Below are 24,148 nucleotides of genomic sequence, written 5' to 3'. Positions count from 1 at the left end.
ATTTTGCGGGACAAGTTGTACTTTTGAATGACATCATTGGTTTTACCATGTCATGTACTAGAAAACGGGAAAAAAAATCCAAGTGCGGTGAAATTGCAAAAAAAAGTGCAATCCCACACTTGTTTTTTTAGATCGGGCGATTCTGAACGCGGCGATACCAAATATGTCTTTGTTTGATTTTTTTTATTGCTTTATTTTGAATGGGGCAAAAGGGGGTGATTTAAACTTTTATTTATTTTTTTATTTTTGTCATACTTTTTAAAACATTTTTTTTAACTTTTGCCATGCTTCAATAGCCTCAATGGGAGGCTAGAAGTTGGCATAGCCTGATCGGCTCAGCTACATACAGGCAATGCTCAGATCGCTCCTATGTAGTAGAATTGCTGCATTACTATGAGCACCGACCACAGGGTGGCGCTCACAGCAATCCGGCATCAACAACCATAGAGGTCTTCAATAGACCACTGGTTGTTTGCAGACGTATGGCTGACCCCCGATCACGTGACGGGGGTCAGCGATGCGCGCATTTCCGGCCCAATGGCCGGAAGCGCTAGTTAAATGCCGCTTTCAGCGGCATTTAACTAGTTAATAGCGGCGGGTGGATCGTGATTCCACCCGCCGCTATTGCGGGCAGATGTCAGCTATACAAAACAGCTGACATGTCCCGGCTTTGATGCGGGCTCACCGCTGGAGCCCTGCATCAAAAGTGCGGTATCTGACCTTGGACGTACTATCCCATCCGAGGTCAGAAAGGGGTTAAAAATATTCAAAAATAAAAAATATCTAAAAGTTCAAATCACCCCCCTTTTGCCGCATTCAAAGTAAAACAACAATAAAAAAAAAATCAAATATACACATACTTGGTATCGCCGCGTTCAGAATCGCCTGATCTATGAATGTAAAAAAAGAATTAACCTGATCACTAAATGGCGTAACTAGAAAAAAATGTCAAATGTTACGTTTTTTTTGCCGCCGCAACATTGCATTGAAATGCAATAACGGGAGATCAAAAAATTGTATCTGCACCAAAATAGTATCATTAAAAACATCAGCTTGACACACAAAAATTAAGCCCTCACCCAGCCCCAGGTCACGAAAAATGGAGACGCTACAGGTATTGGAAAATTGCGCAATTTTTTTTTGTAACAAACTTTGGAATTTTAATAAAACTTTGGATCTTTTTTAATAAAAAAGAACCTAGACATGTTTGGTGTTTATGAACCTGTAATTACTTGGAGAATCATAATGGCAGGTCAGTTTTAGCATTTAGTGAACATGGTAAAATAACAAAAAAAACAAAACCACTATGGAATTGCACTTTTATTGCAATTTCACCACACTTGAAATTTTTTTCCGATTTTCCAGTACATGATAAAACCAATGATGTCATTCAAAAGTACAACTCGTCCCTCAAAAAACAAGCCCTCACATGGCCATATTGATGGAAAAATAAAAAAGGTTATGGCTCTGGGAAGAAGGGGAGCAAAAAACGAAAATTCAAAAACTGAAATACCCCGTGTCGTTAAGGGGTTAAGCATGCTTATGCTACCCAGAAACTATAGCTAGAAGTAATATTTTGAACAGTACACTGTAGACTAAACCAGCAATACCCCCCTTACCAGCATCACTCAGCCACTTCTCCAGTAAGGGTTTTAGCTTGCACATGTTTTTGAAACTCAGATTAAGGGCTTCAAATCGTGATATTGTTGTTTGGCTGAAATCATTCCCGTAGTGTTTACCCATTGCCAGTCCAACATCACCCTGAGGAAAAAAAAAGAATAAGAGGTTTTCATCAACTGTGATAAAAGCTGGCTTTAGCCATCACCATTAGCATGTATTCTTAAGGGGGTTTTCCATTACTCGCACAACCCGTTCTCAATCCCTATGTTTCCAGCACGTAAAATAATTATAACACCTATACTCACCTCTGATGCTGGTGCCATTCCAGTGTTGCCAGCACTGGCTTTTCCTGGGATTGCATGTGATATAGAAGGGTTAATAGTTTGCCTTTAAGTGCCTCTTGCCTTTAATTGTTAGAATTACTAGAATCTGTTGATGCAGTAGTCTTAGTGTCTCCGCTTCAAGGAGACTACACTTCTTATCATGTATGTTCTCCATATTCAGTCACAACATGTTATTTGGTACGTGATAGATTAAAGGTCAGTATGACCCTAGGTGATGGTGGGGGCTACATGAATTGCATTGAGAATTACATTTGTTGTAAATGGTATATAATATTGCCTCTTGCTCTATTACTTCAGATAAAAGTGACTTGCTCACAGGATATGTGTGAGGTGTCTTTTTGTCTCCAAGCGCGCTTGTAAAATGACGGGCTTAACTCCACAATTTGGTCTCACTGGTGATCTGTCAGCTGACATTTGGGTCAGAATGAAAAACAGCTATAACAGTTTTGGCGCCCGACCGGGGCCGTGTATCCAGCCTATTCGGAATCCGTATGGGGGAGCTTCTGGGAGATTGGCATGCAAAACACCAGCTGCAGCAAGGTGAGAAATGTTATTCTTACAAACCTGTTTTGCACTTGCAATCTCTCATCTGGATCTCTCCATACCTCTGGGTAAAAGGCTGCGAACATGGTTCAAAGAATCCACATCACGAGTGAGTTTTGTTGTCTGTTTATGTCCATATGAGAGTTGAATAATAGAGTTATAAGATGATAATTGTTATCTGTATCATTTGTCAGTATCCTAATTGGTTGTGTATTTGTGTAGTGAGTAATACAGAGCTGGGATAGACTCTGTGCAGTGTTGTTATTTTGGTCATTTTGGATTGGCAGTACATTATATGAAGCTGCATTTTGTATTAAGGCCGTGGTTTTTGTTGTTTGGCCTTAAAGTGCTTTCAGAGTGTCAGTGGACACTGCTGCAGTTTTTGTTATATAGAGTTGTGTTAATTCCAAAGTGCAAAATAGGCAGGCTGTGTGAGCCTTGTATGTCTATGAGAACTCTGAATGAGATGACAGGTGAGTAAATGAGTATAAGGAATAAACATAAATCCCTGATTGATGAGGGGTTCCGTTAGGTGTGGTCCTCTGTATGTGACAGAAGACATTATTCAGCGCAGTTTGAGCTGAATTAGGTGGAGTGATTGAGACATGTTATTTGGTACGTGATAGATTAAAGGTCAGTATGACCCTAGGTGATGGTGGGGGCTACATTAATTGCATTGAGAATTACATTTGTTGTAAATGGTATAAAATATTGCTTTCTTGCTCTATTACTTCAGATAAAAGTGACTTGCTCACAGGATATGTGTGAGGTGTCTTTTTGTCTCCAAGCGCGCTTGTAAAATGACGGGCTTAACTCCACAATTTGGCCCTCACTGGTGATCTGTCAGCTGACATTTGGGTCAGAATGAAAAACAGCTATAACACATGACATTGTTACGTCACACAATCCCTGCGGCCAATCAGCACTGACTTCACTCTCCTCTCCTATATGGATGTAATTGACAACCAAAGGAACTGAGAGCTGCGGCTGCTCTCACTTCCTCCGGATGTCTTGATTTGTCCATAGAAGAGGAGAATGAAGCCCGTGCTGATTGGCCGCAGGGATTGTGTGAAATAACAATATCTTCATGCTCCAGGAAAGCCAATGCTGGCAACACTAGAATGGCACCAGCAGGTGAGTATAAAGCCATGTTGGAGATCCCTGTGTTCACAGCTGAGCTCGGTTAGCCACTCCTTTCCCCTTTATAATCTGGGTTCTGTTACAAATCCATGTCAGAGCTAGTATTTGCTGCATATCTAACAGAGAGAGAGGAGTTCATATGAAAAGGAGAGTTGGAGGAGTCATCTGTGACTGTTGCTTGGTTGGTATGTGTGGTAATTCCCTATCCTTCTGTTTTGGTTTATTCCCCTACCTCCACGCCCCGTTGCATTCCTCTGCTATATGTGAGTAAATATTTTGTATGCCTGGAGTTTTTTGTTAACCCTTGTTTGTCGGCTTGGTGTACTACGGTGCACAGTAGCGACCCTCTTCCCTGGGTGGGGGAAGAGAATAGACGAATGGCTAACTCAGGAGATAAAGCAAGGGTGGAGGCCCTGGCATCTTCACCTTCAGAAGAATCCCGGGGAGTAGGGCACACTAGGGCGCCCCCTAGTGTTAGGGACAGAGGAGCCCCATATCCTGGGTCACCTGACAGCTGTATCGTGACAATGGCTTTAGTGTTATTATTTTCCTTGGGGGAGACAGAGATTCAGAATGGGTTGTCCGAGTAGTGGACAACCTCTTTAATATCTTCCAGATTGTTTGCCGTAAAATAATGTACTTCTTGGTAACATATTTTTTGTTGAAACCACTTTACAATGATTTTTAATCTTTATTATTGTATATAAGTCTAATCAGGTGTATATACTGTATAGCGTATTTCTCACCTGTGTAAAGCCAAGCTTTATCCTTCTCTGCTTGAAAGTCTTGGCAAACTTTTCCAGTTCTTCCAAATCGCTGGGCTCATCTGAAGCTACTGGTAAGTGTTTGGGGGCATGTAAATGTGGTATTTCCAAATGCGGTTCTATAGAAGATCCTGGGAGTCCCGGACGCCCCAGAGCCTATTTAGGTGATAAAAGTTATTACAGTTTTTAGTGTACAATGTTTATAGCATGAAACGTGATGTTGTAATTATTGTAGATTTCATCCTTCAGCAGTTTCATAAGCACTAAGACATTGTGGGAGAATTAACCAATTTACATGGGACATATAGCAACCATCTCAACATGGAGGACACAGAAAGAGAACACAAACAGAAAAAAACTGAGAGTTCATAAAGTACAGTATGAAGTATATCAACAAACAGCTGTAAAAGTTAACACAGCTCCCTCTGCTGTCTGCTCAGCATAGTCCCTGAAACATGAGCCTGCAGCTGTTGTAAACTTCAAAAGTAATATCAATGAGCAGCTAAGTATATCATCTAGAAGCTTTGGCAGGAGGGAAGCCATGTCAGCAGCTCCTAGTGAATCAGAATTGCTCTGATTGTTTTGGAAGAGTTTTTGTTTTTCTTAAAACATACCTTATCTATGCTAATTTCTACTCATTTTGGCATAGTTTTTTTTATATTTTGTATATAGGAGTAATGAGCAGACCCGGGTAATGGCTGTGAACAGTGGCCCACAGGCCACACTACGTGGCTGCCCTCTTCCGCCCGGCAGTCAATTTTACCAATATCTAAATTCTTTCAAAGCAGATGCTAGTAATGGTTTAACCGGTAGACTCCTTCTTCTACCATTCAGCCTGTGCAATGGAGGCTCAGCACAGCAGGCGAGATAACATCACTCGATTGCACCTACTGTGCTCAGTCTGCAGACAACAAAGCCTGGGGCAGCAGGTTTTGGAAACTGAGGGTGAAGGGGGCAGGTTAGTGTTTTTTTATCATTCACGTTTGTGGGTATCATTGTTTGGGGGGTTCTGAGGGATCATACTGTGTTTGAGGAGCTGTGGGTGGGATCCATCGTTGTGTATGAGGGGCTATGAGGGATTATGCTGTGAAGGAAGATGTGGGGGGACCAGACTGTTTGGGTGGCTGTGGGGACATCATAATATTTGAAGGATTTGGGGCCATCATACTGTGTAGAAGGCTGTGTGGGATCATACTGGAGCGTCAGGCAGGGCCGTGGAGATACTCGGTAGGGATGTGTCATGGCATCAGTGACCCGGTCCGTGCCCTTGGGCGTCCAATAAAAGTCAATTAAAAGGGAAAATAAAGTTAATAGGGGTATTGTTTGTGACTCCACCCGTGGTATTCGGCAATGAGATGGTGGCCGACGCTGCAGTTCAGATCCCCTGGGCAGATGATGATGCAGCAGAGTTGGTACAGCTCTTCACAGGTAGAGCTAGGCCCCTGGGCAGTTATAGTGTGAAATGGGATGGCAGGTATTGTAGTGCAGGGCAGGTGGCACAGCAAATAATTCAGAGGACACAGCTGGGTGCAGTTTCCAACGCATTACTCACAGTTCTGCAGATACTGTCTCCAGCCATGTGCTGTGTCCTTCTGTGACCCAGCCAACCCTCAGGTGATTTGGGGTACACTTTTGCAGGACTCCTCTCTTATGTTCCTTTCCTGGCAATCTCACTGCACTGACTCCCACCGCTCCTGCCCTGTGCCTTCACACACAGTGTTCCAAGCCAGCAGCCTCGAATCTTGTTGGGCGACGTCCTCTTGGTCTCCTTGATCCTATATAGCTATCTTTTCAGCGAATATGTGTGGATTTGGCTGTGGCACATACAAATACCACAACCTCCGGCTTGCTAGCTGTGCCTTGTAGTTCTCCACTTGTCTTGGGGGCCAGTTCCCCCACTGTGACCTGGTCCCTCCACCCAGCTACAGTCGGCGTGGACACGGGCTCCACGGGTGGATTGCTCACTACCCATGCCCCTAGGACCCCTTCTTTCTCTCTCACTCTCTGGAACTTCTCTCTGCTCTCTCTCTCTGTTCTCTGGTGCTGGGACGAGCTCCTCTCTGCTCAAGACCGCAGTTCCAACTCCCTCTCACTAACTAACTAACTCCTCCTTCTTGTTTCCATGACAACCCCTCTAACTGTCACTCTGTCCACACCTTCTACCTAGTCCCTCCCTGGCCTGGAGATGTCTAGTGATGGGTGCTAGTGTGTGGGTACTGGGTAGTGTCCCCTGCTTACCCGAGAGCGGAGTACCACACCTCTGGCTGAGGTGCAGTACCTCTATGGTGACTAGACCCTCAGGGGCGTCACAAAACTGGTGAAGGGGGCCTGTTGGGGCATAATAATGTGTGTGTGTAGGATACTTGTGAGTTAATTAAACTGTGTTAGAGGCTATGGGGGATCATAATATGTGTAGGGGCCATCATACTGTGTGGTAGGCTGTGAGGGGCATCATACTGTATGTAAGGAGCTGTGGGATCCATTGTAATGTATGAGGGTCTATAAGAGATTATACTGTGCACTGAGATGTTGAGAATCATACTGTTTGGGTGGCTGTGTAGCATCATATGATGTGAAGGGGGCCTGTTGGGCCATAATAATGTCTGTGTGTGTGACGCTTGTGAGGAAATCATGTTGTGTTAGGGGCTGTGGGCAATTATAGTCTGTGTGGGGGCCGTCATACTGTGAGGTAAGCTGTGAGGAGCATCCTACTGTGTTGGAGAGCTGTGTTTAATTATACTTTGTGGAGGGTTATCGGGGGCCATCATACTGTGTGGAGAGCAGCTTTTGAGTGTACAAGAACTGAATAAAAGGAGCTTTACTGATTTTCATACGTTTTTTCTATTTATACTTTAATTATTTGATTTTTATCACCTGTTACTGATAAGAATAGATGTTACTATAAGCCCTGTCATAACATGTAGTAGTAGTATAATTACAGTAAATCTGTTGACTAGATACTAATAATATATTATTATTAAGCAGAATTAATTTTAGTCTATTGGTTCGATCCCCACAACAGTCACGGTCCTTCATGTGGCCCCTCAGGAAAATGAATTGCCCACGCCTGGTATAAAGTGTTAGTGTGTGACAGTGACTGACAGTCTGCCCCGTATGAGCCGTTATGATGAATGACAATAGAAACAAAAAATAAATTGCCGCTGTGTAGCTTTAGGAGGGTAACATTCTACTATTTCTGAATAAGCTTCATTAATGCTCCAAGTTTTACTTTTTTCATTATTTTAAAATTTATAATTTACCAAAATACATTTTTTTCATTTATATTTCAATTCTAGAGCAGCTTCTATATTCCACTACTATTATTATTAGAAGGTAAGAGGGGAACGCTGCTGTACAGGAAGATTTTAGCAGAGCTCTGACATATTATTATAGACCATACCTGGGAGGCCAGTCCCATTCCAGCTTGAGGTCCACCCTGCTGATGAGGCAGAGAAATGAGATTTGGTTGCAGAAGACCTAGGAGACAGTGTAGGAATCATGGTCAATTATTTTTTGTGTCTTCACAAGCTGTAAAAATACAGGAATCGAAAGGTCTACTAGAGCGCCAGTCAAAAGAAAACTACAAATGTATCTCTCACATATTGGAACCTTTAAATACCAATTCTGGAACATATTTTCTTAGAACGCAGTTATTTGTTATTCCACCTGGGAATAAATTGACAACAGGGTGTAACCCCTAGTCAAAAGGGTATGTTGCTATGCTGTTTGGCACTGACGGCACTAATTAGACAGTGTAACACTGGTTTCAAACATCCATGAAACATGGACCCTTCTTTGATCGCAGTTCCTTGCCCAATCACAGGGTCTCATGACATCATCTAATTACCTTATAAATGCCTAAACAGCAATTAGCTCCGGTCATGAGACCTGGTATTCAAGTTGGATATTGCGGTCCGAGCATGGTCCTTGGAAATAATTTTTCATTGTTATGCTTTTACTTATTAAGGACTACGCAAAGGAAAAAGATGATTCACGGCCAAAGTATTAGCAAAAAATGTATAAACTTTATTAATATAAAAAATACACAAGTGTATGGGAAGTGATATGAAAACATGGCGCCACAAAGCTGGACGCTGCAGAAAAAGCAACCGGAGGCACGTACACAGAGAAGACAGTCCACATAATATACTAATCACATACTGCCTATCATAATAAAAGCCAAATTACACTAAACCAGGAAAAAACCTAAAACATAACAATAATAAATACGGCTATATGTGGCAGAAACCCATTGGAGTGGGAAATCAGATTATCGGCGGTGATACCTACAGGCTACAGTCCCAGGGATACTAATAAATAGTACAGAGTATAAGTATAAGTGTAATGGGACCTAGCATTGCCTATCAATACAATAATAGTTAAATCAATGATACGACCAATAGCAAATATCACCGAATAGTACCCACCGCAATGTGGACTGAGGTTCCTGGGGACGTGCCTCCGCCCCAACGCGCGTTTCGGAGGTGTGAGCACCGAAACGCGCGTTGGGGCGGAGGCACGTCCCCAGGAACCTCAGTCCACATTGCGGTGGGTACTATTCGGTGATATTTGCTATTGGTCGTATCATTGATTTAACTATTATTGTATTGATAGGCAGTGCTAGGTCCCATTACACTTATACTTATACTCTGTACTATTTATTAGTATCCCTGGGACTGTAGCCTGTAGGTATCACCGCCGATAATCTGATTTCCCACTCCAATGGGTTTCTGCCACATATAGCCGTATTTATTATTGTTATGTTTTAGGTTTTTTCCTGGTTTAGTGTAATTTGGCTTTTATTATGATAGACAGTATGTGATTAGTATATTATGTGGACTGTCTTCTCTGTGTACGTGCCTCCGGTTGCTTTTTCTGCAGCGTCCAGCTTTGTGGCGCCATGTTTTCATATCACTTCCCATACACTTGTGTATTTTTTATATTAATAAAGTTTATACATTTTTTGCTAATACTTTGGCCGTGAATCATCTTTTTCCTTTGCGTAGTTGGTATGCGTTTGGTGATAGGCCGTTTAGGTCTTGGTGCTACTAGTGGTACAGATTTCTGATTTCTATTTTCGTTACCATGCTAGTTGGCTATATTGTTTGGTATTTTACTTATTAAGGTAATTCTGAGACAGTTTTTTCGTGACACATTGTACTTTACATAAATAGTAAATCTAGGTTGATATATTTTTGTTAAAAATAAACATTTTAATGTTTCTGCCCTTAAAATAGTCATGGTGCCCACAATTATTAACATGTAACATGCAGGTGCTTCTCCCAAAATTAGAATAGCATCAAAAAGTTAATTTATTTCAGTTCTTCAATACAAAAAATGAAACTCATATATTATATAGAGTCATTACAAACAGAGTGATCTATGTCAAGTGTTTATTTCTGTTAATATTGATGATTATGGCTTACAGTCAATAAAAACCCAAAAGTCATTATCTCAGTAAATTATAATAATTAACAAACAACACCTGCAAAAGCTTCCTAAGCATTTAAAAGGTTCCTTAGTCTGTTTCAGTAGCTCCACAATCATGGGGAAGACTGCTGACTTGACAGATGTCCAGATGGCAGTCATTGACACACTCCACAAGGAGGGTAAGCCACAAAAAGTCATTGCTAAAAAAGCTGGCTGTTCACAAAGTGCTGTATCCAAGAATATTAATGGAAAGTTGAGTGGAAGGAAAAAGTGTGGTAGAAAAAGGTGCACAAGCAACTGGGATAACCGCAGCCCTGAAAGGATTGTTAAGAAAAGGTCATTCAAAAATTTGGTGGAGATTCACAAGGAGTGGACTGCTGCTGGAGCCATTGCTTCAAGAGCCGCCACACACAGACTTATCCAGGACATGAGATACAAGTGTCACATTCCTTGTGTCAAGCCACTCATGACCAATAGACAACGCCAGAAGAGTCTTACCTGAGCCGAGGAGAAAAAGAACTGGACTGTTGCTCAGTGGTCCAATGTAGGCTTGAGCGAAACGGATCGGACAAATTCAAAAGTCGCCGACTTTTGGCAAAGTCGGGTTTCATGAAACCCGACCCGATCCTAGTGTGGGATCGGCCATGCGGCCGGCGATCTTCGCGCCAAAGTCGCGTTTCGTATGACGCGTTTGGCGCCATTTTTTCAGCCAATGTAGGAGCGTGGGCAGAGTGATGACATAGGTCTTAGGGGCGTGGACGCCTATCGCCATCTTTTCGCTTGTGCGCTGTAGCGATTTGCAATGTGTAACACCAGCTTTTCTGTTCAGGGACAGAGGAGAGAGAGAGAGAAAAAAGTTAGATTTCCCATTGACTTTGCATTGGGTTTCGTGTTTCGGTCGATCCCCAACTTTTCGCCATAATCGGCCGATTTCACTCGACTCGAGTTTTGAGATAGTCGGGTTTCGCGAAACCCGACTCGACCCTAAAAAAGTAAAAGTCGCTCAACCCTAGTCCAAGGTTGTTTTCAGATGAAAGTACATTTTGCATTTCATTTGGAAATCAAGGTACCAGAGTCTGGAGGAAGAGTGGAGGCCACAATCCAAGCTGCCTGAGGTCTAGTGAGAAGTTTCCACAATCAGTGATGGTTTGGGGAGCCATGTCATCTGCTGGTGTAGGTCCACTGTGTTTTATCAAGACCAAAGTAAGTGCAGCCGTCTACCAGGAAATTTTAGAGCACTTCATGCTTCCCTCTGCCGACAAGCTTTTTGGAGATGGAAATTTCATTCTCCAGCAGGACTTGGCCCCTGTTCACACTGCCAAAAGTACCAATCCCTGGCTTAAAACAACAGCATCACTGTGCTTGATTGGCAGCAAATTCGCCTGACCTTAACCCCATAGAGAATCTATGGGGTATTGTCAAGAGGAAGATGAGACACCAGACCCAACAACGCAGACGAGCTGAAGGCTGCTATCAAAGCAACCTGGGCTTCCATAACACTTCAGCAGTACCACAGGCTGATCGCCTCCATGCCACGCCGCATTGATGCAGTAATTGATGCAAAAGGAGCCCCGACCAAGCATTAAGTGCATTTACTGAACATACATTTCAGTAGGCCAACATTTTGGATTTCAAAATCATTTTTCAAGCTGATGTTATAAAGTATTCTAATTTACTGAGATAATGACTTTTGGGTTTTCATTGGCTGTAAGCCATAATCATCAACATTAACAGAAATAAACACATGAAATAGATCACTCTGTGTGTAATGACTCTATAAAATATGAGTTTCACTTTTTGTATTGAAGAACTGAAATAAAGTAACTTTTTGAGGATATACTTATTTTGCGAGAAACATCTGTATCCTTCTTTTATACTGGCATAATATTTAATACATCCATTTTGGGGGGGGGAATTAGCAAGTCTAACAGCAATTTTTTCAATTTTGTACATTTCCCCAAAAACCTATTTTTTAAAGGGACATAATGAGTTCTCAAGGTAGGGCTATAAATTAGAACACCCCCACAAGCCTCCCAATTTTAAAAAGTGCACCACTTAACAATTAAAAATAGTAAACGGGAAGTTTCTGCATCCTTTTCGTGTGGGAATAAAATGAAAACATTTATTTTTTTTCTGAAGACGGCACCCCTTTTGGAATTTATCTCGGGGCGTAGTGAACACAGACGTTTCATAGATTCGAATTGCATTGCACCATGAAAATGAAAAATTGTATTCTTGAAAAATGTTTCTTTTTTATTTTCTAAATATGAGAAAAATGTATCCCGAGCACAGTAATAGCGTTTATGCGGTCATACACTACTGATTGAGCATATGGCATGGCTTGGAATGGTAGGAGCGCCATGTGGAAACCGAACCCCCGGATGTGACCCTATTTAGGAAACGAAACCTCCCAGAAATGTATTTTCTGTTGCAGTAAGTCATTTTACCCCACAAGTGTCTAAAATATTATTCTTCATGTGTAGTAGAACCTAAGTATATGCATATAAAAGGTTTAATGTCTTCAGAAATGACATTTTACATCACTATAATAGACAAATGGCCTTCGCTTGCTGCATCTCACACTACATAACAGTTCTGAAACTTTTGTTTACACAGGAGAGTGTCGGTTCTGTCATTAGGTATTGTTGATGAGCTGATCAAGATGTGCCGACATTTACTCTTCTCCTCCCGTAAGAACTTGAGTAACACTTTAGTGAAGAAGCCAGCTAGACCACACGTCTCCAGTAGATGCCACTAAGAAGCCATGTGTTTCACTTTCAACCTCAGGCTTGTAAAATATCTGTTACGCAAGGAACGTTTCTATATTCACCAGGCACCTTTCTCGCCATTAGTCATGTCAGGGACTAAAACCATGATTTCAGCAAAAATAAGTTAGTGTTAGGTAGTTGCTGATTAGGTAGCCGATAGTCAGCTTTCCGCTTATTCCCTGTGTACACAGAAAGGTGCCAATCAGGTGTGTGGGTGGGGTATACAGGGCTCAGCATTCAGAGACCTGCTAGATCTGCAGCAGATTAGCCCCTTCATGACATGCGCCGCACATGTACTGTGCATGTCATGTCCCTCCCTTTGATGTGAGTTCACATCTCTCCCAGCACATGTCAGCTGTTTTGAACAGCTGACATGTGCCCCTAACAGCTGCGGGTGGAATTGTGAGCCACCCGTGGCTGTTAACCTGTTAAATGCTGCCATCAAACTGTGACAGCTGCATTTAATGTGATCGCGCCGGAAGCGCGTCACTAATCCCGTCCATCAGCGCCCGTGTCAGATGACCGCAGATCACCGATGGGTTGGCATGACAACCCGGGGTCTACAGCAAACCCCTATGGTTGTCAATACCAGATTGCCCAGCGGACGTCGCTGATAGCAAGTGAGGATTTCTGCTACATAGAGTGGGGCCGAAGACCTGCTCTATGTAGCACAAGCGATCGGATGATCGAAGCTTCTAGTCTCACATGGAGACTATTGAAGCAATTGAAAAGTAAGCAAAAAAAAGTTTTAAAAAATATTAAAAAATAAAAATATAAAAGTTCTAATCACCCTCCATTCGCCCCATTCAAAATAAAACAATTTAAAAAAAAATAAAAGTACGTATATTTGGTATCGCCGTGTTCAGAATCGCCCGATCTATCAAGATATTAAAAGAATTAGTTCAATCGGTAAACAGCATGGCAAAATAAAAAGTTAAAATGCCAGAATTACATTTTTTTGGTCACCGCGACAGTGAATTAAAAATGCAATAACGAGTGATAAAAAAGATTGTATGTGCACCAAAATAATATCATTAAAAAAGTCAGATCGGTGCGCAAAAAAATAGCCCTCACCCAACCTGAGATCACGAAAAATGGAGACGCTACGGGTATCGGAAAATGGCGCAATTTTTCTTTTAACAAGCTTTGGATTTTTTTTTTCACCACTTAAGTAAAAAATAACCTAGTCATGTTTGGTGTCTATGAACTTGTAATGACCTGGAGATTCATAATGGAAGGTCAGTTTTAGCATTTGGTGAACATGGTAAAAAGAAAACAAAAAACAAATATGGAATTGCATTTTTTTTTTTTTTGCAATTTCACCACACTTGAATTTTGTTGCTGTTTTCCAGTAAACTATATGGTAAAACCAATGATGTTGTTCAAAAGTACAACTCGTCCCACAAAAAACAAGCCCTCACATGGCCATATTGACAGAAAAATAAAAATAGTTATGGTTCTGGGAAGCAGGGGAGCAAAAAACAGAAACGCAAAAAACGAAAATGGGCTGCGGCGTGAAGGGGTTAAACTGGTTATCAAAACAACAGCAAGCAACCCAGTAAGTGACACATCTCCGGAATCAGGGTCTCTGCCCCTACATAATGCTGCTCTCAGATTACATGGCACAAACTTGGTGACATATTCCCTTTAGCTCTATAGGGAATTTGGAGCTCAGTAACAGACAAACAGATCTGTGACTGCTATAAAGATTTATTGAGAAATTAGAAAAGTCAGAATAATCAAACAAAAACTTTAAAAAACCTAACAATTCACATTTTGCCTAAATTAAAACTTGATACATTTTTGTCTTATCTCTTTTAAACCTCATTGCATTTCTCTGATAGATGAGACATTTACTTTGTTAATTATTATTTATTTTATATTTTGTCTGCAAGGAAAATGTTTGGATATTTTAAATAATTATGTAATGACTCTGTGAACGTTGTTTGAGCAAACGTATTAGGCCAGAGTCACACTACAGCGAGATACGGCCGAGTCTCACAGGTTAAAACCAAGCTCTGGCACCGGCACTCCGGAGCGGAGCGTGCAGCTCCATGTATTGCTATGCGGCCGCACGCTCCGCTCCGGAGTGCCGGTGCCAGAGCTTGGTTTTAACCTGCGAGACTCGGCCGTATCTCGCTGTAGTGTGACTCAGGCCTTAGCAAAACTTACATCTATTAACAACTGCTTATCACAGAACTTAAAAAAAACAAACATTTTTTGAAGTCTACAGCCTCCCTCTGTATGACAACTGCTAGATCCTGTGCAGCACACTAGTGACATCATTACTTCTAGGGAAGGGTCACACTAGGCGTTTTTTCAGCATTTTGGTTTTTTGTGCTTTTTTTTGTTGTTTTTTTGGCATGTCAGATTTGTCTCTTGTGCGTGATGATAAAATTTAGTGTTGAAAAAAAGTCGTATTCCATAGAATCAAGTTTTGGCATAAAAAAAATGCAGCAAAACCTGATACCTGCATTTTTGGTGCTTTTTTTCAGCGTTTTTTAACCACTTATTCAAGTCAATGGGTGAAAAATGATGAAAAAAATACTGAAAAAAGTGACATGCTGTGCATGAGATTTTTGAAAAGTCTACGCTTTGCTGGTACTGTAAAGCGCAGCTGCCTTTTATTTATTCCCTCACTCAATGGTCTTCTACAGCCACCCACAAAGAAGGCCACACACTGGACCTCCTCTTCACCCGCCTCTGCTCTCTATATAACCTCTCTAACTCACCTCTTCCTCTTTCTGACCACAACCTACTTACATTCTCTTTCCTCTCCACTCCTTGTCTACAATCCCCACCCCACAAACTTGCACACCCTCTCAAAAATCTTAAACACCTTGATCTATACTCACTCTCTGAATCACTCCTCCCTCTCACAGACATAAGTTCCCTACACAATGCGGATGATGCTGCCGCTCTATATAACTCCACAATAGCTGAAGCTTTGGAATCTCTTGCCCCTCTCGCACATACCAATGCTTGCAAAATCAACAGACAGCCCTGGCACACCAGCCTGACCAAAGAACTGAGGCGAGCTTCCAGGGCTGCTGAGCGCAGATGGAAAAGATCCCACTCCAACGAGCACTTCATCGCATTCAAACAGCCCCTCACTACTTTCAAGACCACACTCGCCACAGCAAAACAAACCTACTTCTCATCTCTCATATCCTCCCTGTCTCACAACCCAAAACAGTTATTCAACACCTTCAATTCTCTCCTCCATCCCCCAGCACCTCCTCCCTCCCCACTCATCTCAGCTGAAGACTTGCCTCATTTTTCAAGCAGAAGATTGATAACGTCAGAGACAGTTTTGGTCAACAACCCCCAGAGCCCTTCCTCCCAACTTGTTATGAAAGGCAATTCAGTACTACAATGGACATAGCGGTCAGAGCACATACAGTGATCTGACAATAACCCGAAATCATAGAACGAGCTCTGAGACGTGGGAACTCTGCAGGCCGCAATCCCTAATCCTCTCCAAACAACACTAGAGGCAGCCGTGGATTGCGCCTAACTCTGCCTATGCAACTCGGCACAGCCTGAGAAACTAACTAGCCTGAAGATAGAAAATAAGCCTACCTTGCCTCAGAGAGATACCCCAAAGGAAAAGGCAGCCCCCCACATATAATGACTGTGAGTTAAGATGAAAAGACAAACGTAGAGATGAAATAGATTCAGCAAAGTGAGGCCCGACTTTCTTAACAGATCGAGGATAGAAAAGGTAACTTTGCGGTCTACACAAAACCCTAAAGAAAACCACGCAAAGGGGGCAAAAAGACCCTCCGTACCGAACTAACGGCACGGAGGTACACCCTTTGCGTCCCAGAGCTTCCAGCAACAAATTAGACAAGCTGGACAGAAAAAATAGCAAACAAATAGCAAAGAAGAACTTAGCTATGCAGAGCAGCAGGCCACAGGAATGATCCAGGGAAAAGCAAGTCCAACACTGGAACATTGACAGGAAGCCAGGATCAAAGCATTAGGTGGAGTTAAGTAGAGAAGCACCTAACGACCTCACCAGATCACCTGAGGGAGGAAACTCAGAAGCCGCAGTACCACTTCCCTCCACCAACAGAAGCTCACAGAGAGAATCAGCCGAAGTACCACTTGTGACCACAGGAGGGAGCTCTGCCACAGAATTCACAACAGTACCCCCCCCTTGAGGAGGGGTCACCGAACCCTCACCAGAGCCCCCAGGCCGACCAGGATGAGCCACATGAAAGGCACGAACAAGATCGGGAGCATGGACATCAGAGGCAAAAACCCAGGAATTATCTTCCTGAGCATAACCCTTTCATTTAACCAGATACTGGAGTTTCCGTCTAGAAACACGAGAATCCAAAATCTTCTCCACAATATACTCCAATTCCCCCTCCACCAAAACCGGGGCAGGAGGATCAACAGATGGAACCACAGGTGCCACGTATCTCCGCAACAATGACCTATGGAATACGTTATGTATGGAAAAAGAATCTGGAAGGGTCAGACGAAAAGACACAGGATTAAGAACCTCAGAAATCCTATACGGACCAATGAAACGAGGTTTAAACTTAGGAGAGGAAACCTTCATAGGAATATGACGAGAAGATAACCAAACCAGATCCCCAACACGAAGTCGGGGACCCACACGGCGTCTGCGATTAGCGAAACGTTGAGCCTTCTCCTGGGACAAGGTCAAATTGTCCACTACATGAGTCCAAATCTGCTGCAACCTGTCCACCACAGTATCCACACCAGGACAGTCCGAAGACTCAACCTGTCCTGAAGAGAAACGAGGATGGAACCCAGAATTGCAGAAAAATGGCGAAACCAAGGTAGCCGAGCTGGCCCGATTATTAAGGGCGAACTCAGCCAAAGGCAAAAAGGACACCCAGTCATCCTGATCGGCAGAAACAAAGCATATCAGATATGTTTCCAAGGTCTGATTGGTTCGTTCGGTCTGGCCATTAGTCTGAGGATGGAAAGCCGAGGAAAAAGACAAGTCAATGCCCATCCTACCACAAAAGGCTCGCCAAAACCTTGAAACAAACTGGGAACATCTGTCAGAAACGATATTCTCTGGAATGCCATGTAAACGAACCACATGCTGGAAGAACAATGGCACCAAATCAGAGGAGGAAGGCAATTTAGACAAAGGTACCAGATGGACCATCTTAGAAAAGCGATCACAGACCACCCAAATGACTGACATCTTTTGAGAAACGGGAAGATCAGAAATAAAATCCATAGAGATATGTGTCCAAGGCCTCTTCGGGACCGGCAAGGGCAAAAGCAACCCACTGGCACGAGAACAGCAGGGCTTAGCCCGAGCACAAATCCCACAGGACTGCACAAAAACACGCACATCCCGCGACAGAGACGGCCACCAAAAGGATCTAGCCACCAACTCTCTGGTACCAAAGATTCCAGGATGACCAGCCAACACCGAACAATGAACCTCAGAGATAACTTTATTGGTCCACCTATCAGGGACAAACAGTCTCTCCGCTGGACAACGATCAGGTTTATTAGCCTGAAATTTTTGCAGCACCCGCCGCAAATCAGGGGAGATGGCAGACACAATTACTCCTTCCTTGAGGATACCCGCCGGCTCCGACAAACCCGGAGAGTCGGGCACAAAACTCCTAGACAGAGCATCCGCCTTCACATTTTTAGAGCCCGGAAGGTACGAAATCACAACGTCAAAACGGGCAAAAAACAGCGACCAACGAGCCTGTCTAGGATTCAACCGCTTAGCAGACTCAAGATAAGTCAAGTTCTTATGATCAGTCAATACCACCACGCGATGCTTAGCTCCTTCAAGCCAATGACGCCACTCCTCGAATGCCCACTTCATGGCCAGCAACTCTCGGTTGCCCACATCATAATTTCGCTCAGCAGGCGAAAACTTCCTGGAAAAAAAAGCGCATGGTTTCATCACTGAGCAATCAGAACCTCTCTGCGACAAAACAGCCCCTGCTCCAATCTCAGAAGCATCAACCTCGACCTGGAACGGAAGAGAAACATCTGGTTGACACAACACAGGGGCAGAAGAAAAACGACGCTTCAAGTCTTGAAAAGCTTCCACAGCAGCAGAAGACCAATTGACCAAATCAGCACCCTTCTTGGTCAAATCGGTCAATGGTTTGGCAATACTAGAAAAATTGCAGATGAAGCGACGATAAAAATTAGCAAAGCCCAGGAACTTTTGCAGACTTTTCAGAGATGTCGGCTGAGTCCAATCATGGATGGCTTGGACCTTAACAGGATCCATCTCGATAGTAGAAGGGGAAAAGATGAACCCCAAAAATGAAACCTTCTGCACACCAAAGAGACACTTTGATCCCTTCACAAACAAAGAATTAGCACGCAGGACCTGAAAAACTGTTCTGACCTGCTTCACATGAGACTCCCAATCATCCGAGAAGATCAAAATGTCATCCAAGTACACAATCAGGAATTTATCCAGGTACTCTCTGAAGATATCATGCATAAAGGACTGAAACACTGATGGAGCATTGGCAAGTCCGAATGGCATCACTAGATACTCAAAATGACCCTCGGGCGTATTAAATGCAGTTTTCCATTCATCTCCTCGCCTGATTCGCACCAGATTATACGCACCACGAAGATCTATCTTGGTGAACCAACTAGCCCCCTTAATCCGAGCAAACAAATCAGATAACAATGGCAAGGGGTACTGAAATTTAACCGTGATCTTATTTAGAAGGCGGCAATCTATACAAGGTCTCAGCGAACCATCCTTCTTGGCTACAAAAAAGAACCCTGCTCCTAATGGTGACGATGACGGGCGAATATGCCCCTTCTCCAGGGATTCCTTCACATAACTGCGCATAGCGGCGTGCTCAGGCACGGATAAATTAAACAGTCGACCTTTTGGGAATTTACTACCAGGAATCAAATTGATAGCACAATCACAATCCCTATGCGGAGGTAGGGCATCGGACTTGGGCTCATCAAATACATCCCGGTAATCAGACAAGAACTCTGGAACCTCAGAAGGGGTGGATGACGAAATAGACAGAAATGGAACATCACCATGTACCCCCTCTGACAACCCCAGCTGGACACAGACATGGATTTCCAATCTAATACTGGATTATGGGCTTGTAGCCATGGCAACCCCAACACGACCACATCATGCAGATTATGCAACACCAGAAAGCGAATAACCTCCTGATGTGCAGGAGCCATGCACATGGTCAGCTGGGTCCAGTATTGAGGCTTATTCTTGGCCAAAGGCGTGGCATCAATTCCTCTCAATGGAATAGGACACTGCAAGGGCTCTAAGAGAAACCCACAACGCTTAGCATACTCCAAGTCCATCAAATTCAGGGCAGCGCCTGAATCCACAAATGCCATGACAGAATACGATGACAAAGAGCAGATCAAGGTAACGGACAGAAGAAATTTTGACTGTACCGTACCAATGGTGGCAGACCTAGCGAACCGCTTAGTGCGCTTAGGACAATCAGAGATAGCATGACTGGAATCACCACAGTAGAAACACAGCCCATTCAGACGTCTGTGTTCTTGCCGTTTAACTCTGGTCAAAGTCCTATCGCACTGCATAGGCTCAGGTTTAAGCTCAGGTAATACCGCCAAATGGTGCACAGATTTACGCTCACGCAAGCGTCAACCGATCTGAATGGCCAAAGACATAGACTCATTCAAACCAGCAGGCATAGGAAATCCCACCATGACATCCTTAAAGGCTTCAGAGAGACCCTTTCTGAACATAGCTGCCAGCGCAGATTCATTCCATTGAGTGAGCACGGACCACTTTCTAAATTTCTGACAATATACCTCTATCTCATCCTGACCCTGACAAAGAGCCAGCAAATTGTTCTCTGCCTGATCCACTGAATTAGGTTCATCGTACAGCAATCCGAGCGCCAGGAAAAACGCATCGATATTACTCAATGCAGGATCTCCTGGCGCAAGAGAAAATGCCCAGTCCTGAGGGTCGCCGCGCAAAAAAGAAATAACAATCAAAACCTGTTGAACTGGATCACCAGAGGAGCGAGGTTTCAAGGCCAGAAATAATTTACAATTATTTTTGAAACTCAGAAACTTAGTTCTATCTCCAAAAAACAAATCAGGAATAGGAATTCTTGGTTCCAACATAGCTTTCTAATCAATAGTGTCTTGAATGTTTTGTACTCTTGCCGAGAGCTGATCCATAAATGAAGACAGACTTTTAATGTCCATCGCTACACCTGTGTACTGAACCACCCAAATGTCTAGGGGAAAAAAAAGGCAAAACACAGTGCAAAGAAAAAAAAATGGTCTCAGAACTTCTCTTTTCCCTCTATTGAGAATCATTAGCACTTTGGGCTTCCTGTACTGTTATGAAAGGCAATTCAGTACTACAATGGACATAGCGGTCAGAGCACATACAGTGATCTGACAATAACCCGAAATCATAGAACGAGCTCTGAGACGTGGGAACTCTGCAGACCGCAATCCCTAATCCTCTCCAAACAACACTAGAGGCAGCCGTGGATTGCGCCTAACTCTGCCTATGCAACTCGGCACAGCCTGAGAAACTAACTAGCCTGAAGATAGAAAATAAGCCTACCTTGCCTCAGAGAGATACCCCAAAGGAAAAGGCAGCCCCCCACATACAATGACTGTGAGTTAAGATGAAAAGACAAACGTAGAGATGAAATAGATTCAGCAAAGTGAGGCCCGACATTCTTAACAGATCGAGGATAGAAAAGGTAACTTTGCGGTCTACACAAAACCCTAAAGAAAACCACGGAAAGGGGGCAAAAAGACCCTCCGTACCGAACTAACGGCATGGAGGTACACCCTTTGCGTCCCAGAGCTTCCAGCAACAAATTAGACAAGCTGGACAGAAAAAATAGCAAACAAATAGCAAAGAAGAACTTAGCTATGCAGAGCAGCAGGCCACAGGAATGATCCAGGGAAAAGCAAGTCCAACACTGGAACATTGACAGGAAGCCAGGATCAAAGCATTAGGTGGAGTTAAGTAGAGAAGCACCTAACGACCTCATCAGATCACCTGAGGGAGGAAACTCAGAAGCCGCAGTACCACTTCCCTCCACCAACAGAAGCTCACAGAGAGAATCAGCCGAAGTACCACTTGTGACCACAGGAGGGAGCTCTGCCACAGAATTCACAACACAACTACCCAGCCCTCCACCTCCAAAACCATCTCTACCATTACAGAAGATCGACTCTCCACTCTACTCTCAAGATTGCATCTCACCACCTGTGTACTTGACCCAATCCCTTCCCACTTCATCCCAAACCTCGCCACAGTCTTCATCCCAACCCTACCCCATCTCTTCAACCTATCCCTAACAACTGGTGTTTTCCCCTCAAGCTTTAAACATGCCTCAATCACACCTATCCTCAAAAAGCCCTCTCTTGACCCACCCTCTGTATCTAGCTATCGCCCTATATCACTTCTCCCCTATGCCTCAAAACTACTGGAACAACACGTCCATCTTGAACTGTCCTCCCATCTCTCTTCCTCCTCCCTCTTTGACCGCTTACAATCTGGCTTCTGGTAACACCACTCCACTGAAACTGCCCTAACTAAGGTCACCAATGACCTATTAACCGCCAAGAGCAAGCAACACTACTCTGTCCTCCTCCTCCTGGACCTGTCCTCTGCCTTTGACACAGTGGACCATTCCCTGTTATTACAGACCCTCTCATCCCTTGGCATCACAGACTTGGCCCTATCCTGGATCTCGTTATACCTAACAGACTCGACATTCAGCATCTCCCACTCACACACCACCTCCTCACCTCGCCCCCTATCTGTCGGAGTCCCGCAAGGTTCAGTCTGGGGGCCGCTGCTCTTCTCCATTTACACCTTTGGCCTTGGATAGCTCATAGAATCTCACGGCTTTCAGTATCATCTCTATGCTGATGACACACAGATCTACATCTCTGGACTAGATATCACCAGCCTACTAACCAGAATCCCTCAATGTCTGTCCGCTATTTCATCCTTCTTCTCCACTAGATTTCTAAAACTTAACATGGACAAAACAGAATTCATCATCTTTCCCGCATCTCATGCGACCCCCCCAATGAACCTATCCATTACAGTAAATGGCTGCCCACTCTCCCCAGTCCCACAAGCTCGCTGCCCCGGGGTAATCCTTGACACTGATCTCTCCTTCAAACCGCATATCCAAGCCCTTTCCACTTCCTACCGCCTTCATCTCAAAAATATTGAATGGATCCATACATTCCTAAATCTGCAAAAACCCTAGTCCAAGCCCTCATCATCTCCTGCCTTGACTACTGCAACCTCCTGCTCTTTGGCCTCCCCTCGAACACTCTCACACCACTCAAATCTATTCTAAACTCAGATGCCCGACTAATCCACATGTCCCCCCGCTATTCCCCGGAATCTCCCCTCTGTCAACCCCTTCACTGGCTCCCATTGCTCAGAGATTCCAGTACAAAACCCTAACCATGACATACAAAGCCATCCGCAACCTTTCTCCTCCATACATCTGTGACCTCATCTCCCGGTACTTTCCTGCACGCAACCTCAGATCCTCACAAAATCTCCTTCTCTACTCCCTCTCCGCTTCCCACAGTCGCATACAATATTTCTCTCGCGCATCACCCCTACTCTGGAAGTTTCAACCACAACATATCAGACTCTCGTCTATCATTGAAACCTTCAAAAAGAACCTGAAGACCCACCTCTTCCGACAAGCCTACAACTTGCAGTAACCACCGATGGACCAAACCACTGCATGACCAGCTCTACCCTCACCTATTGTATCCTCACCCATCCCTTTTAGATTGTGAGCCCTCGTGGGCAGGGTCCTCTCTCCTCCTGTACCAGTCGTGAGTTTGTAGGCTGATTATACGTCATCTCATTAATTTCTGTGAAGGTAAATATTTTCCTTTTAAGACACAGAAACTTTGATCCGGCCGCTCACAAAGTATTTCCTACAAGATGAGTAGCTCCTGTCATGATCATGTATGCATGGAAATGCCTGCTGGTTCCAATACTATATATATGGGACCTACAGTGACACTCTCAGAAACAGACATTTTTCTGGACTGGTCAATAATCGTGTTGTAGAAATCTAAACTCTGCAGAAAAGGGCAGTAATAGACTCTTTATACAGCAAATGTATGATAAGCCATGAATATTACCTTGCTGGACAGGCTGCGTCTGCGTGAGGAGGAACTGGGACGCCGACTGTAAGTGACTGGGGACCAGTACTAGTTGTTGGAGGGAATGTAAAGATGTCATATCCTGCAAGGAGAAACAAGAGATTCTTTTCACAGTGAGATTTTACCATGTAATGAATGTCTCTAGATGTTGTTCGGTCCTACCCTAAAATCTCTAGAGGGTCCTAATTATCAGCAACTATTGCTAGCACACACTATAGTGATGATTTATTAGTTCTTACCCCCAGAATCCAGAGTATTGACTGAATAAACAGTTTACCTGTAAGTAAAAGTATCACCTGGTACTTGATGACCGGTCGTGTTATCTCCAGTCACAACTTTTAAAAAGTGTAATATC

General features: G+C 43.6%; 1 protein-coding gene across 2 annotated transcripts in view; it reads right to left on the bottom strand.

The window, feature by feature from the left end:
* The window catches only part of POU2F3 (POU class 2 homeobox 3), a 193,010-nt gene that overhangs the window by 28,501 nt on the left and 140,361 nt on the right, over window positions 1–24,148 (bottom strand). For both annotated transcript variants that reach the window (XM_069743094.1, XM_069743095.1), the window contains exons 5-8: window positions 23,773–23,875; window positions 7,812–7,888; window positions 4,394–4,567; window positions 1,620–1,761 (exon numbers count right to left, since the gene is read on the bottom strand). In XM_069743094.1, coding sequence (XP_069599195.1) covers window positions 1,620–1,761; window positions 4,394–4,567; window positions 7,812–7,888; window positions 23,773–23,875 — 496 coding nt within the window. The remainder of the gene's footprint in view (window positions 1–1,619; window positions 1,762–4,393; window positions 4,568–7,811; window positions 7,889–23,772; window positions 23,876–24,148) is intronic.

This window comes from Ranitomeya imitator, chromosome 10 (genome assembly GCF_032444005.1).
Source record: "Ranitomeya imitator isolate aRanImi1 chromosome 10, aRanImi1.pri, whole genome shotgun sequence".
In the NCBI taxonomy this organism is placed as follows: domain Eukaryota; kingdom Metazoa; phylum Chordata; class Amphibia; order Anura; family Dendrobatidae; genus Ranitomeya; species Ranitomeya imitator.
This window is presented reverse-complemented; position numbering and strand designations above follow the sequence as displayed.